The 16,651-nt window shown below is 39.4% G+C and overlaps 1 protein-coding gene and 1 pseudogene across 1 annotated transcript; one reads left to right on the top strand and one right to left on the bottom strand.

Annotated features, from left to right (window-relative positions):
- Positions 1–4,655: 4,655 nt before the first annotated feature.
- Positions 4,656–5,592, bottom strand: LOC116268393 (uncharacterized; annotated as a pseudogene).
- An 8,655-nt stretch (positions 5,593–14,247) lies between these two features.
- Positions 14,248–16,403, top strand: LOC116268392 (uncharacterized). Its single transcript, XM_031650053.1, has 3 exons — positions 14,248–14,404; positions 15,203–15,443; positions 15,554–16,403. The coding sequence occupies exons 1-3, from the start codon at positions 14,248–14,250 to the stop codon at positions 16,401–16,403; spliced, it is 1,248 nt and encodes a 415-aa protein (XP_031505913.1).
- Positions 16,404–16,651: the final 248 nt, after the last annotated feature.

Raw genomic sequence — 16,651 nt, 5'->3', positions numbered from 1 at the left:
CTAGTAAAGATTGTCTGGGCTCGGCATGAAAAAGTCAATCATTTTCTTGTATCGAAGCTATCTTTTTGTAAATTTTAGCAACTTTGAACCTTCACAGTTACAATCATTGATCAGTAAGTTGGCCTATTGAACGATGAAAGTCGGAAAAGAGTATTATGATATGTTTTCAATGAAAAGATTGTTTGTATTGTTCAAAATTTATTTAACATTTTTATCTTTGGAGGTCCTTTTAAGTAAGACTGTATATACCTAATTATAGATGGAATTTATTTGATGTGTGAGTAGCTTTTGCTTGATGAGTTATCTATATTATCTTTCGATTAAAATCTTATGTTTGATGACAGTTTCTCCGTTGTAGACAACACTATCGATGCAGGGATGCATTTTGGATAATTCTGAATAAAATTGTTGATAATTAGTTGCCAGTTTACTCATATTGTTTAGGAATTAGATTGTTCTATCTTTATTTTTTTGAGTTTCAGTTTATTAGACAATATCCTCTTACACCTAAAGGCAAAAGATGATATATTACTATTGGATCGTCAGCTATTTATCGTATAGATGAGAACATTTGTATTTTTTGCCTGATTATTTATTCCAGAGTAAATGCAATAATTGATCACGCATGGATCTATCTTTCTTCGATTAGATCAGGTGATTGACAGCATTCATCCCAACTTATAAGGTTAAATCTGCTTGGTTTTTCATAACTTCACATTTTTGGTCACAATGCCTTTGATGTAAGAGTGAATAGTATTTCCTTGCGTTGCCAACCAGCTAATTTTTTGACTTAAAGTGCTAGAGGGCTTAAAAGTAAAAGTTATAATGGGCTTATGGTGGGTCTTGGCATTTAGGTAAGAAAAATGGTTGTGAATTAAGCGTGATAATTTGGATTAGACCGTGAACAATAAAGAAGGTTATGGAAAATATCCAAAATAATAGCGACAGTGACGGATTCTAAGTTATAAACCAGACTAAAATTGAAAGATCAGTAGCGGCTATATAATTTAAAAAATTAATCTAAACGATTTTCGATGATGGCAAAAGGCAGCCATGATTGTTTTATATCTGAGTTTGTGTGTACCAAAAAAGAAGACTAAGGAGGAGCATTGCCTAACTTAAACCCCACAGAGAGATATAAAAACTTTTCAAGATTATATATATATACCTGTTGATCTCGATCTTATTATCCAGCTTCCAAAATTTATTCCGCTTTCTGAGAGGATTGAAGCTAAAAATAAAGTAGAAACCGACAAAGGCCATGGCCACTGTGAAGAGTATAAGGAATATAGGTAGCATAATAGACTTTACTATGGGGGTGGTTGAGGCAAGGTCACTGAAGTATAGCGAGCAAACATCGACGGCGGCGAAGACAAGGAAGTAAATGACATTTGACATTATTTTTATGATCTGAAGAGAGGTTTTGTTCATCTCGCGTGAGAGGAAAAAGGACGCTGCGATAGAGATAAGCAAAAGGAGAAATAAATTGAAAAAGAGTAACAATGAAAATGCATATTCTGGAAAATTTGTTATGTAGTAAGAGGGCAGGAGGTACGACAATTCTATGTTAGGATTATGTACTTGTAAATATTCCATTTTCGAACGGGTTTTAAAACTTAAAATTTAAGGGAAGATAAAGTGGTATGAGTATTGTTTCGAGGGCATAAGTGACCATGAGGGAGTTGTTTTGGCAGGTGTGGTTTAGAGAATGGAACAATTTAAAAAATTGATATTTTAATTCCTTTATTCTTTCTTTCTACTATTGCTTTTAAATTAACATTTAAATATTATTATTAAGAGCTTAATTATAAAACAAAACGAATAACTTTTATTGATTTTTAGCCATTTTTTTGCGTAGAAATCAAAGGCTAACAAAAATGATCATTCGAAAATTATTTAAGGTTGGAGAAATGATATAAAAATATAATTAAAAACATCTCCAGCATAAGAGTTTACTAGTAGCCGATAATATCGATTGGCGGAAAGCTACAATAACAAATGAGTTGAAAGCCATGAGTCTATATCAATCAGCATGAGTATTTCAATCAATTTAGTCACGATCTTATGCCAAATAAATTTGCCCTCCTTTAGGCACTTCGAGCCATTGGCGTTTTATTTTATTTGTTCAACCTATCGACCATATGCTTCTTTATCCGTTCTTCTAGTTCACTCCTTTCGTGATTCTGGGAAATGGATTAGATTCTATTTTTAGCCGTCATGAAAGGGATCCTCTACAACTTTGCCCGCTAGAATGCTTCAACCTACCTCACCACATCCACATGCAACAGTCGCTTTTGGTATTCTAATTACTTTTTCATGGCTTCCTAAATCAGCATTTTTTTCTCGAGATTGGCACGATCGATGTTTTATTGTTAAAGCCTGACAAATTATTAGTGGGTTAGCTATGGATGATACTTTTTACGAGTTATGAATTTGAGATCTTGATAAACGTTGATTTCTTCTTTGATTCTATTCTATAACTACTGCTATCGCAATAGAGATGCTTATTTATGGACCAATTATACGATCTTTTCGTTGTTTTTTTACTTGTAGTAGTTTTTTTATGCCTCAACTGCTTCACTCTCTTGCCTTAATTTCTATGCAAGATCGTATTCCGCTTGCCTCCTCATCTATCTTTGGTATTTCGCATATCCGCCAAATTATCTCGGATTTATGTTTTAGCAAAACACTTCCAAATTTACACTGTGGTAATGTCTTCTCAAAAGAATCTGATGCAAAAATCTTGAAGAATGTACATCTAATGACTCAGAATTCGTTAAGAAGAATCTAGAGAGCTCTAATGGTCCAATTTTTCCGTCAAGACTAATGTCTAAGGCTTCAAAATACTTATAAGGTTAGATAATCGAAAGATCTTTTCGCCATACATCAAGGACTCTGCAGCTTTTGATCATCGTATTCAAGTAATAGAGGAATTTCGATTAGATCTCGTAAGATATGATGATTTTCCCACTAATTTTAGGAAGCTTTTTATTAGGATGAAGCTATCTACAGAAGTCCTCCTTGTCGATAAAACCATTTCTTTTATGATCGAACTTCTCGAAAATTTCATAAAGCTATCTCTAATTGCATGAGACTTTTCCTTTTACATAGTCAGACATAGTTTTGATCGTGATGACATCACTCGCTCCTGCAATCCGTTTAAAGATGCAAATCGGATGGTATTTTTTCAGGATGGACAGTTATTTTCGAATGCACTGCAGTGATTTTTCGCTTTGGATAAGTTCTCTAAAAAAGTTCAATAGATGCCCTCTTAACTATTTGTTCATTATCTGTTAAAGTATTATAATTAAGCCTAAACCACCATCGAATCCGTTGATTATTATAAATTGGCATTCATAAGGGAAAAAGTGTTTTAAATTGGCATGATAAAGACACAATCATATTGTCTGCAAGTTGAATCTGAGCCATATGCCAAGACACAAGGTGAAAACTTTCGCCTCCACATGAAGGTTATGCTATTTAGCATACGTGGTCATGTTGTCTAATAGATGCTCGTCAATGTTAAATTTTACAGTTCTTATGTTTTCTGTTTATTCAAGATTTTGAGATTTGAGGCTTTATGGAGAATCTCCGTCAATGTTGGCAATAAATATCTTGCTGGTCTCGTCGCTTTTCCAGGGATCGTAGAATGTAACTGGATAAGGAATTGGCTAAAAAGAAGAAACCACGTATCCTGTTTACTCAAGCAGCTATCTCTTGGCGTTTTCTTCATAATTTTCACTTTCTGCCATTCCTGTGGGAAACTCAAGGGTGAATCCTTTAACGGGTGGTCTGAATTAGCTTATCATTAGTATTTCTTACTTTCCTTCTTTATGCTTAATGATTGGAATGATGTCAACTCCATCGATCTGGCCTGGTTTTGAAGTGGTCCGGAACACTTTCTCATAGTTATGTATAGTTTGCTTTCCGATAGTAAAGTCTACGTGCTTCATGCCTAGCCATTTCCCTCGATAGATTTATCTTTCTTCGATTATTTTGCTCTATACTTGGTCTTATTTACTCATCAGTATGGATATATATAATATCTTGAAGCTAGCCTTAATCTAACCCATAAAAAATCACTTGAATAGACTATCCACGCTTTATTTTATCTTTTCCTCGTTTATTTTATTGGAATTCAATATGGCCGTCCATCTCTAAAGTTCCTTTACTGAGACGTCCATCCGATAATTAAGGACTAAGAAGTGTTGCTCTCTCCATATCTATTGAAGTTAGATTTCGAACTCACCCATTTTTTCTTTGAATTTCGCCACCCTTTCAGTTATATTTGATTCTGGCCTTGCCTTTACTTCATTGCTTAGCTTGCCAACATCCAGCTTGATTCTGGTGATTTTTTCATTCAACTCATCGATTCTGCCACAGAATTGCTTGGAGATTAGATCACAATACTCTTCGATATCTTGGTATTTGATCTATTTCGGAACCTTAGAAAGAATGCCATCACTTGATTTTTGTGCGTTGTATTTGGCCAATAGCGTTAGCAATCTCTTTGCCTCCTTTTTTAGGTTGCTTATTAGAGCCTTCGAAAGGTCGTTTTTTATAGCTGCTTATTGTTCAATCGCGCTCATTTGAACCGAATTCTCCATATCAAATAATTATTGTAAGCTTGGATAATAGATGTATTTCGTATTTGATCACTTCTTCGGCTTGTAGTCATAGAATCCCTTGCCTGTCTTCACGCCCAAATAACCAGCATTCACGTAGTTCGCCAAAAGGGGGCATGGCCTATACTTTGAGTCTCCCAAATCCCGATGAAGGACTTGCATGATGAAAAGGCAGGTATCGAGACCAATGAAGTCAGCCAGGGTGAGAGGACCCATAGGCACATTGGTTCCTAGTTTCATGGTCTTATCGATATCTTATTTGGTTCCAATCCCTTCGAAAAGAGCGTATATGGCTTCATTGATATAAGGCATCAAGAGACGGTTGGCAATGAATCCCGGGACATCCTTTGAAGTTGAAGTTTATTTTCCCATCTTAACAGCCAATCTAGCTAGTTTTATCATTACTATTCAGTTGTCTTGTGAGTCTCGTCTGATGTCTGGAGAGCTCTAATGACCTCCACGAGCTTCATCACTGGTACTGGATTCATGAAATGCATTCCAATCACCTGAGAAGGACGCTTGGTTGTGTTGGCTAGTTGGGTAATGGAGATGGATGAGGTATTGCTGGCGATGATGGCTTATGGCTTGAGGACCTTATCCAAGGCTGTAAGGACAGATTGCTTGACGTTTAAGTTCTCCACGATGGCCTAAATTGAAGCAAGGTTACTTCCACAGCAAAATCAACCTCTCTTTCTTTAAAGTAATTGATATCTTCGGTGAAAGCTATCCTAGAGTTGAATTCTGTGATCTCTTCAGCAGTGATCCTGTTCTTGTTCTGTTCCTTCTTGAGCCAATCACTAACAAACTCCTTGGCTTTTCTCAGTGAGATGGGATTAGAATCATAGATGGTGACTGGTAATTTGGCAACTCTGTTGGCGACTATGGCGATACCGGTTCCCATTTGCCCTGATCCGACGACTCCGAATGACTTCACGGTTGTCAATGAAAAGAGTGATCGAAATAACATGGATCCAATCTTTAAGTTTATATCACCAATTATACAAATGGGGATAAATAATACCAAGAAAGTAATCGTTTGATAATAAATGGAAGCGGCATCACTTTACCTACTGCTGGACCTTTCTGCACATCGGGCATTTCCTGGAACTTACCAGCCACTACTTTATGCAGCCTGGATGAAACAAATGGTTGCACTGCAGTTCGATGATGAGGTCGCATGGCTTCATGTCATCAAGGCAGATCGAGCATTCCTTTCGATTGAAATTGATCTTCTATGGAAAGTATTATTAGATTTAAGCTTCAGTAAAGCCTTCCTTGATTTCAGGCCGTCTTTGTCTACATAAAAAGATGAAAACATTAGTCCTTCAAACTCGGCGCCCAATCTTTCATTAAAGCCTCGAATGAGAGCTATTCCGATCTGGTTGGTGATTACTGTCTGAAGCTCATGGATCCTAGCAGCAAACAGATTTCCCATTGTTGATCTATCTAAGCGTGAATATACCCGAATGTTTGGCCTAAGGCACTGAGCTGGACTATTTGCTATGCGATTAGATTGAGCTGTTGGAGTTGGCTGAGCATGGTGTTCATGGTTTCATCCTCGGTGAGAATATTGATGCTTCTGATAAACTAAATAATTGAGTTTGAGTTATTGATTAGCGCTTGAATGTTGTATCCTCTTTCCTCTTGCCTTTACGGAACCTATTATATTCTTGCCTATATAAGGGTTTCCCGATTGGGCTGCTGGCGTTAGTTGCTTTCACTTCTCCCCAAGTATGTAAAGCGTATTTAGGAAGGCCTTTATCTTTAGATGTGGATGTTGCTGATAGGAGCAATTTAATTCCTCTCCACAATAGAAGGCCGGTGGAAATGAGAATGATTAGGATGAACGATATTTTAATTTCTTTCAGGGTTTTCAGGCTAAGGTTATTATTGATTTATCTGCAAAGAGACTGCAGATTAATTTGGGATCAAAATGTCTTCGGTGTTGTTTTCAATTTCCTCTTTCTTTTCAATCTTTATTTCCTAGATTTCAGGCTGCTTCTGTTCCACCTTGATTTACTTCTTTTTATTATTATTCACTAGGACTGACTTCGATTTGTATTGGCTTGGATTCACTCCATTATTCATGCTCTTTATCCTGAACCTGGTCCCCTCGTGAGTGCCTTCTCTGACCATTTTTTCCTCTGGTTATTTTTTTCTGATAGACATCTGAACCGGTTTATTGGTGGTGGAGTTTCTCATATTTCTTTCCTTTATTCTATTCTCTTCGATTTTCTTTTGTTCTGCTTTGGTGCAGGTTTCTGTGTGTTCGTTCTAGGGATATTTGATGCTGTACGAATTTTTCAAAGGCAATCATTTTGCGACAGACCATGCATCGCTTGGGTCTTCTGATAACATTATCAGCGCGGGACTTGGACATCTCTACTCTCTTGGTTTGGTTCATTTGGTTCATGAGGAAGGATTGCTTTACTTTTTATATATGATAATAATCTATTTATCGATAAAGGCAACCAAAAGTCGCCTCTTAAATGACTATTTATAAAAAATCCCTATTCTTGCATGGTTGGATGGCATTAAGATAAATGTAATCAGGATCATCAATATAAATGGTAGTAAAACTAATAATTTTCCTATTATTGCTGTTTTTTAAACTTTTCGTTTACCTTCTGAGATTTCGTGTCAATCCATCGGTAAAATTCACTCACCATTAGCTTAGGCCCTAGAATCTTTCTAAAGAAGATCTACGATTTTACTTTTCTGTTCTTGGGGAACTAAATATAAAAGACTATACTTTTTTACTCTTGCTGATGAATTCGGCAATAAGATGAGGCATAAGCATGGCGTTTTATGTAGTTTCTTCAATGAACTTATCCACAACTTCTTGGCTGTTTTAGAGTAACGTTTTGAGCTGTTTTTCAAAGTAATCAATCTCTATCCATATGTTGAAGAGCCGAACAGTTAAATCGAAGCTTTTGTTACTGGAAGTTGTGTAATTTACTGACTATAATGCATCATATTCCTTATCATTGATGGAGGGGGTAAGTCTTTCGAGAAACTATTCGTAGGTGATCGATTAGGCATTGGCAAAGATGTTGTGGACGACAATTCTAATCCCATCTTCCTATTACTATGGCAATGCTGCCTTGATGATTTGAGATAAATATTTGACTTAAAGTGGCTCCTAGAAGATTATTTCCTCACCATAGTAATTTGAAGCGTTCTAGTAAAGCTTATTTAAGAGTTCATATGATTTGAATTTGAGGGTATATTTTAAGCATTCCTTAACTGAATAAATTTAGATGATTTCTCCGAGCAAGTACCTGAATTGTGCGATTTTATCCTCCTAATTATTGGCATTTTCAGGTTTGGCTTCTTCGTATTCAAGATCGTTGTTCAATACCTTTTCAGCTTTCTGAGCAAGTTCTTACACTCTTAATTTTTGTTTGCTCAGTTATTCATGCTGCTTATCAACATAGTTCTTGAAGACGTTATCAGTATGTGAGAGCTGGTCGCCACTTTTTTAGTTGTTCTTCACTTTATTGAATTTTTTCGTTTTTTCAGCGTCGTATTTAATCTCACTGTTTATTTCATCCCTGTCTTCTTCCATGAAGCCGAAGCTATCGATTTGATGGTTTTCGTTATTATTGACGAAATATTGTTCATTTTTCACATCGAAGGAAAGCTAATGCTCGAAGCCTACAAAAGGATCGTTGATCTTGGTGTAATTTACCTTTTTTGCGATATTGCTTAGGTTTTGGTTTTCGTATTTCATCCTCTAAAAGGATTCATCATCGATGTCGACGTTGTACTGATTTGATAAATCGAGGACCTTGTTTCCAATTTAGCTGATTTTGCTATTGTTGATATTTGTTCCGCTTTGAGGGACGACCAAATACTGCTAATTGTAAATCACCATTTCCGATTATTTTTCAGTGCGTTTGGGTTACTTTGGCGTGATTTCCTCTTTCTTGAAAAAAGCCTACTGGTACAGTCTGTAGATCTATCTTTCGTCGTCTTCGGGGTCAAGCTCATCCTGAAAATTGATTTCGTGTTTGTTTTTATAGTATTTTTTTATTCTTCTCTCGCTGATGATCTTTTCCACCATGTTTACTTTATCGTCTAGAGACACTGCTTACGTCTTGACTATTGCCTACGGTGGTTCTGCTTCGGGTTCCTTCGCTAGTCTGGAGTAATCATATTTGGTTAGATTGCCCTATAGGCAAATTTCTCTGATGCTTTCGTAAAGGATGTTTCGGTATTATTTATACTTTGGTATGATCTCTTTGACTAGGCTTTATATTTCGAGTTTGCTTTGGTGGAAGTACGACCATCCGATCTATTCGTCGACTGATTCTTAGTTTTCTTATGTCTGTTCGGCTGATGCTTACTCGCTGACATCTGAAAACTCGTCTGATTTCATTCTTCCGTGCAGTTTGACACTGAGGACTGTTTTCCTCTTATCGACTGCGCTGTTTCGCATTAGAATATGAATATTGAATTAGTTATCAGCCATGCAAATCGGATGAAAAGCTTAGATGGATCAATTCATATCTTCCTCTTCGTCCTCCTCGGTGTTGTTCTTGAAATTTTTGTATGAGGCTTGCTCTTTCATCATGGCTTGCACTGCATTCGCGCTGGTCTTGTAGCTATACCTCATGTAATTGGGATCGGTCTTGACGACATCGTAGATCATTCTGAGCTTAGTGTTCAAGTTGATCAGATCGTCTTCGACGCCTTCGCCTTTCGATCCGTTTTAGACCTTGTAGAAAACTGTCAAATCTTTTAGATGCTGGATCCCAGCTCTGATGTTAATCAGCTCGTTTGAAAGCTTGGAGTACTTAAGGTTTGTCCGTTAGTATTGGTTTGTTGTCTTCGCAAGATCTTCCTATATTTCATCGAGCCTTCTCCTCTATTTTCCATCTCTATTTTTAACGTATTTATTCTCTTAGAGCCTCTGGCGCAACATTTCCTTTTATCTCTTGAGATCATCGATTTTCCTGGTATAATTTGATTGAAGTTCTTCCAAGGATTGCGTGGTTAGGCCCTGGGTTTTAAATTTTTGGATGATCTCATTGGCATCAACAACTCCAGTTACTTCCTTAAGTTTTCGAAATGCCTCCTCATAGTCACTCAACTCTTGACGCTGGTAGTTCTCATCATGCTTATAGCTGTTGCCGAAGACGTTGGTTGGCTTATTATATGTGCTTCTTTCCACTCTGGAAGCATTTTCGTTGTGGACTGGCATTTATTTGTTCACTTCTTCTTTCTTTTCTCCAATATATTTCGTCCTCATCTATTGAACCGTCACCCTCCTTTGCTAAAATCGCTTCAATTCGGCAAAGGCGGCCTCTTTAGCGTGGGTGGCGTCGTGGGCCAGCAGCAATAGCTATTCGAAATCATGCTATTTTCCTTTTAGACAGTTCTAAATGGCTGCTAGCTGGCTGTCGTAGCCTACTCTTTCTTATTTGAGTCGCTTGACCACTTGGTCGTAGGTTTGCTGGATCGACTGCGCCTCATTGTACTTGATCATCACCTTATCCAGCCGATTCTAAAGCAGTCGGATAGTCTTCATCATGGGGTTTTCTTCAATGTAGCCGAGCTTGTTGTCTTCGACTTCCTTCAGCTTGTCTTGAAGAGTGAAGAGCATATTTTTCTTGATCTTCGTTTCGTGCTTCTCCTTGTCTAGCATGATCCTTAGGTAGTTTTCGTCCATGGTCGAAAAGGGTTCCTGTCCGGTTGAATTATAGGCTGTTTTTGAAAGAACGGTTTTCTGTTTCTTTTTCGAGATGAACTCGTCGCGGATGGATTTCAATTTTTTGTTTTCTGCTTTGAGTTTCTACATTTAATCTCTGTATTTTTCTTTGATTTCCTCGGCCTGTCGGAGAAAGAGTTTCCTGTCTTCTTCGAGCATTTTGTTTTTCTGATTTTGGTGTTCCATTTCGCTGTCAACGGTCACTGCCTTGCGCACCATTGCTGATTTCGCCCTCATTAAACTTTAGAAATAATCTGAATAAAATATGTAACCATATAGAAGCACCTAACTGCCAACAATTAAATAGCCAAATAATAGTCCGTGATCATAGTGATAAGATCATCTTATATCTCATTAATGATTGTATATATTAATCATTCGATTAAACCTCGTTTTCATCTTTCTTTTACTAGTTGATTGGCCTTTAATTCATTTATTCTTTTCCTACATCAAAATGCCAAATTTAGGTTTCTTGTAAGCAAATGGAATGCTGCATCACTTTTTGTTACAAGATAGACTTTAGTTAAACCTAATGCTTTCCCAAATCTTCCAGGATTCCCATTTTATTAAACAAATACATTTAGGAAATGATATGGATATTTTGGCCAATCGTTTTTCTTAATTCTATCGATTTGTCAATAATTTTAATTATCATTAGTCGTCTGTTTATGAGCTAAAGCAATATCAAGTACAGAGGCATAAATTTAGGTCATCCATTGTCTACAAAATACGATAATAACGGGAAAAGCGATCGTAGAAGGGCACAGAGCATCTCGAATCTACCAAAAACAAGATAAATTTTTATCTCTCATATGAAGAATTTTACCAAACACAGAACGACAAAGATATCGACGAATGCAAGATGAAGATAAAGGATAGACTAATACCAATTAAGCATAATTCCTCAGTAGAAAAATAGAAAAAACCATTTAACCATGCCAAGAAGATTTCACTCAATTTTGATTTGTTCAATCCCAAGAGAAGACTAAAGGAGTAAGCATAGTAAATAAGCAAAGTCAATTACGAGGAGCTTTTCATGCATAGCAAGGAGAAATATTTCGAAAAAATTTAAAAATTAAAACGAAAGAAGAGTTAAAAATGCAAAAACATTACGATTTTCGGTTTAAATATAAAAACGGTCGATCATAATGATGAAAAACTAATCATCAAACGAGAGAGCAAAACCAAGGAAACAATTTCTCAATAAAACAGCCATAAAAATATACGCTTGCAGAATAGCCAAAAAGCGCATAATAAAGATTTCAAAATAGATAAGAAGACTCCAATGACCCAGCATCAACTAAAAAGAGACTTTCGGCCACAATAGCGATCGAAGTCGTTTGCTCTTAACGCCAGTCTAAAATAGGCCAGCCACATAAAGATAAAAATGTTCAAGATGATAAACTCAAATAACTTGGTCCTCCAATCATACGGTTTATACTTGAAGCAAAGCAACTAAACTCGGTATAAGTTCTTTGTGGGGAACGGCAACAATAGGAACCTTATCAAATCAATCTTGAAGCAAAGATGGTGGTGGATTGAGACTAATGACATCCTCAATGCCAATTTTGTATGGACACAGCTAAAACACGCACCAACCATCTAAAGAGTCCCCCAGTAAATTGATCAATTCTCATAAAAACCCAGCCTAGCAAACCACTAAAAAGATATGGATGAAGATTATAGGCAAAATAGCCAAAACTACTTATTTTTTCATTAAAAACTAAATAGGAAAATAAAGATTCTCGCGACATAGAAATAAAAAAGAACTCTTCTGTAGCCATTTTAGGTTCCTGTATGCGTTCATAACCATTTCAGCCATAATTATATGTTCGGAAACAAAAATGCTCTCTTCTAAAACCTCTCAGCTTATTACTAATACAAAAAGGAAGACATGTATTCGATAATTCCTCTAACCTATTTTATCTAAGACGTCAATTCACCGAAATTCTAAAAGTTTCTGAAAGATTCATCATAAATGAAAAATTCCATATGGATAGTGAAGCCTGGAGAGAACAGCAACCGGGGAAACGGAATCTTCGTTTCAAAAAGTGGAGAATAAATCCGAAAGAAGATAAATAGGAGAAAGAATGCTCACACATATATCATTCAAAAGTACGTGACTAATCTGATGCTTTACCATCGGAGAAAATTCGATATTAGAACCTATCTTTTGATGCTTTCGATTGGCGGCGTCACGAAGTTCTTCTGGTATGACGAAGGTTATCTCCGAACAAGCTCCTAGATCTTCGACCTTAGAGACCTCAACGACTTCTTCATTCATCTCACCAACGACGCAATCCAAAAAAGAAGTGATAACTACGGTAAATTCTAAAACGGGAACAAGATCGCTTACTCATAGTTCCAGAGGTACCTATAGGGTACTTTTCCTGATCGAGATTACTCTGTGAAGGATTTGAATGACGAGATGAAGAAGATAGCCAGGATAGCTGTCAATGCTACCTACAACAAGCTCGATCCCGAAAGGAAATCTTACGGTTTTGAGCTTTTCGGGCTTGATTTTATAGTGGATAGCTGCTTCAAGCCCTGGCTCATCGAGATCAACACAAATCCTTGTCTCTAACTCTCCTCGCCTACTCTCGAAAGGATCATTCCCCGCATGATGGAAATCTATTCCGGCTGAGTCTCGACCCTGTCTTCCAGGCAACTGACGACATTCCCAAGTCCAAGAGCTACTACATATACGATAACTGTCTCGAGAAGAACAAATTTGAGATCATCTTTGATTCCTTATTCGACCGTGACCTGTAGTGGTAGGCGATAGCCAAAAAGGCAGGAGAGAAAGTCTACGAGGAAGATATATAGCTGTACTAGGGGGACGGAGTGTAGGTGAGTGCGGTCTATTGATGTTCTAATGGCTTCTATTGCTCTATAATGGATTTAATAGTATAGTGCCAGCTTTGCGATTGTTGTCCGCTATTCAATTTATAATTGCGAAATGGAGGCAGATGAATACGAGCGCGATTCCGAGTGCGAGGACTACGCCGACTACGGCGCAGAGGGATACCATCCCGTCGTCTTGGGTACGCTTGCCATAATTCATGCGAAAAGTTCAAGAACCTTTACACCGTTGTCCAAAAATTGGGATGGGGACATTTTTCAACAGTCTGGCTGGTCCAAAAGGAAACCTCCAGGGAATACATGGCTCTCAAGATCCAGCGCAGCAAGGATACGCACACGGAATCCGCGGTCGATGAGCTGGAGATGCTGACCGAGATCCGCAAGCATGAGTAGGACCCCTAGTGGGTTTAATTTTTGTCCAATTTCGAAAAGGAGTATCCGAAGCAGATCAATGCCAAGCTGTGCAGGCCGTTGCTGCTGCTGGACAACTTCGCCCACCATGGCATCCATGGCAAGCACATGTGCAGTGTCTTCGAACTGATGGGTCCCAACCTGCTCGACGTGATCCAGCATTACGAGTTCAAGGAGAAGCGGATGCCCCTCTGGCTGGTCAAGAAGATAACTAGAGACGTCCTTTTAGGATTGGTTTACCTTCACGAGAGATGCAAGATCATCCACACCGACCTCAAGCCCGAAAACATCATGATTAAGCTGGAGCCTTTCGAGGAGGAACAGCTGATCGAGCAGCTCAAGAACTATAAGGTCAAGCCGATCAGCATGAAATACCTCAAGAATTTGCAAACTTCCAAAAACCCAAAGAGCAAGAAGAAGCAGGAGAAGAAAAAACTGAAAAAGAAGAAGCTGCAGGCCCAGAACTCCGAAAATAAGGAGGAGAACGAAGAGGAAGAGTCTGAGGATGTCTCGCCAAACAAAGAATAGAGCAGCTCCAACATCAACAGCAGTGAGCTTTCCTCAAATTCCTTCGCTGCTTCCAAAGTATCCTAATCCGAAATCAATTCCCAGCTTGAGCCTTCCAAGTAGCCTTAGATGAAGGCCGAAGCGCCTCGTCCGTCCTCAGAGAGCGACAAGATGATGTTCGACGAGTACAGTGACATTCAGGATGGCATCGACATGTCCATCCTCTACTGGAAGAGCGTCAAGATCAAGCTCAACGATAAGCTGTTCTTCAAGATCGCAGACTTAGGCAATGCCTGCTTCATCTATAAGCACTTCACTGAAGACATCCAAACACGGGAATACCGTTCCCCTGAGGTCCTCATCGGCCACTAGTACTTCTCCAATACTGATATCTTTTCCCTGGCTGCACAGTCTACGAAATGCTAACCAACAACTTCCTCTTCAAGCCCAAAAAATACCCGGAATCAAGAAGGACGAGGACCACCTCTACCAAATGATCGAAACCCTAGGACCCATCGACAAGGATTCGCCATATCGGGAAAGCAGAGCGCTGAGCTGTTCAACAAAAAGGGCAGGCTATTGAATGGCAATCCGAAGGCCATAGTCCCAATTAGCAAAACCCTAAGTGAGTAATACGGATATTCGGTCGAAACTGCGATTGCGGTTGAGCAGTTTCTGCTGCCAATGCTGGCGTTTGATCCGAAGAAAAGAATCGATGCTCGCAGCTGCTTGCAATCTAAGTGGCTTTGGAGTTGAAGAAACCATATGTATAACTTAGAATTAAACCATATTTATCAATCACCCTTGTTTCAAGGCTCAAACTTGCCTTCTATTCAATCCAATAGCTTTTACGCAATTGGTTGAATGCCATAATGTTTAATATGTTGAATAAAATCAAACATGGATAGCTACTAAACCTCACTCACTAAATTTTATCTTTTCCCCTTTTTCTTTTTTGTTTACTCTCGTGGTTTTTCGGAATCATAATACAATAAACCGTTTTCGTATTATTTTTTATTGAGTCATTTCACGTTAAGGCCCAGGACGGAAATATGAATTATAATCAAATCTATGAAAACTTTAGTTATTTTGGTGGCGGTGGCGCTCTGCCTCGCTTCGGTGGTTGCTATCCATGAGCTCCCCATGGAGCACCGCAAGCGCACTCCCAGAGAGTCCAAAATGCTGCTCGAGTACATGAGCAGAGGACCCCTCATGACCAGAGTCAACAAGCTCCTCGCCAAGATCTTCCCCTCCGAGCTCACTCCCAACATCTACGCCTATCCCGAAGTCAAGATCCTCAACTACCTCGACGCCCAGTACTACGGGTAATTTTTATAGCATGTAGAGAGATCGACATCGGTACTCCTCCTCAGTCCTTCGGAGTGGTTTTCGACACTGGATCCTCCAACCTCTGGGTGCCCTCCAAGGAGTGCAGACTGTCCCCCGCCTGCTATCTCCACAAATACTTCGATTCCTCCAAGAGCAGCACCTACGTCTATAACGGAACCCACTTCAACATTACCTATGGTTCAGGTGCAGTCTCTGGATTCGTTGGTCAGGACTCCACTTGGGTTGCTGGTCTCGAGGCTAAAAAGTCTCTCTTCGCCCAAATCACCCAGCTGCACGGCGTCAGCTTCCTCGCTTCCAAGTTCGACGGCATTCTCGGCATGGCTTGGCCTGCTATTTCCGTCAACGGCCTGCCGCTGATCTTCGACCTGCTCTTCCAGCAGGGCAAGGTTGAGTCTAACTCCTTCTCCTTCTACTTGACCAAAGTTGCAGGCCAGAACGGCTCTGCCTTGGTCCTCGGCGGCGTCAACCCCAAGTACTACACTGGATCTTTCAAGTACTACACTCTGAAGATGGACAACTACTGGTCGATCGCCATGGACGACATCATCTTCAACGGAACCAGCTACAAGGTCGGCAACAACCTCCTCGGCATCGTCGACACTGGAACATCCGTCATCGTTGGCCCCACCAAGGTCATCGATAACATGACCAAGGCATTCGGCAGTGGAAAGCAGAAGCAAGTCGATTGCGCCCAGGTCCCCAACCTGCCCACTCTTGACTTCGTCATCGGCGGCGACAAGTACACCCTCACCGGAAAGGACTACATCCTCGAGGTCGACCAAGGAGGAAAGTCCGTCTGCATTGTGGGCTTGATAGGCCTCGACCTTCCCCCCCAGCTCGGAGAGGCCTTCATCGTTGGCGACAGCTTCATCAAGACCTTCTACACCCACTTCGACTACGCTGGCAACAGAGTCGGATTCGCAAGAGCCATCTGATCAATGTATTCCCACAACACATCTAATTATTCATAACTAGCACCAAGTTCCTCCGACGGTCGAAGCTGCCGATAGCAGAATCACAGGCGTTCTTAGGGGGTTATGATTAATTCCAATCTATTCTGCGAGGATTATATTATTGGCTTTTCGTATACGGAATTCATAAAATATTTTTTGGGGTTGGGGTTGGGGTTGGGGTTGGGGTTGGGGTTGGGGTTGGGGTTGGGTTGGGGTTGGGGTTGGGTTGG

Source organism: Nymphaea colorata, unplaced genomic scaffold (assembly GCF_008831285.2).
Source record: "Nymphaea colorata isolate Beijing-Zhang1983 unplaced genomic scaffold, ASM883128v2 scaffold0251, whole genome shotgun sequence".
Lineage (NCBI taxonomy): Eukaryota > Viridiplantae > Streptophyta > Magnoliopsida > Nymphaeales > Nymphaeaceae > Nymphaea > Nymphaea colorata.
This window is presented reverse-complemented; position numbering and strand designations above follow the sequence as displayed.

Bases quoted from the DNA above. Each gene is read 5' to 3' on its own strand.
- LOC116268392 (XM_031650053.1), top strand. From the start codon at position 14,248: ATGAAGGCCGAAGCGCCTCGTCCGTCCTCAGAGAGCGACAAGATGATG. The intron at 14,405-15,202 runs GCAATGCCTGCT...TGAAAACTTTAG, and splicing joins CTTCAAGATCGCAGACTTAG to TTATTTTGGTGGCGGTGGCG. The intron at 15,444-15,553 runs GTAATTTTTATA...CAAGGAGTGCAG, and splicing joins CTCGACGCCCAGTACTACGG to ACTGTCCCCCGCCTGCTATC.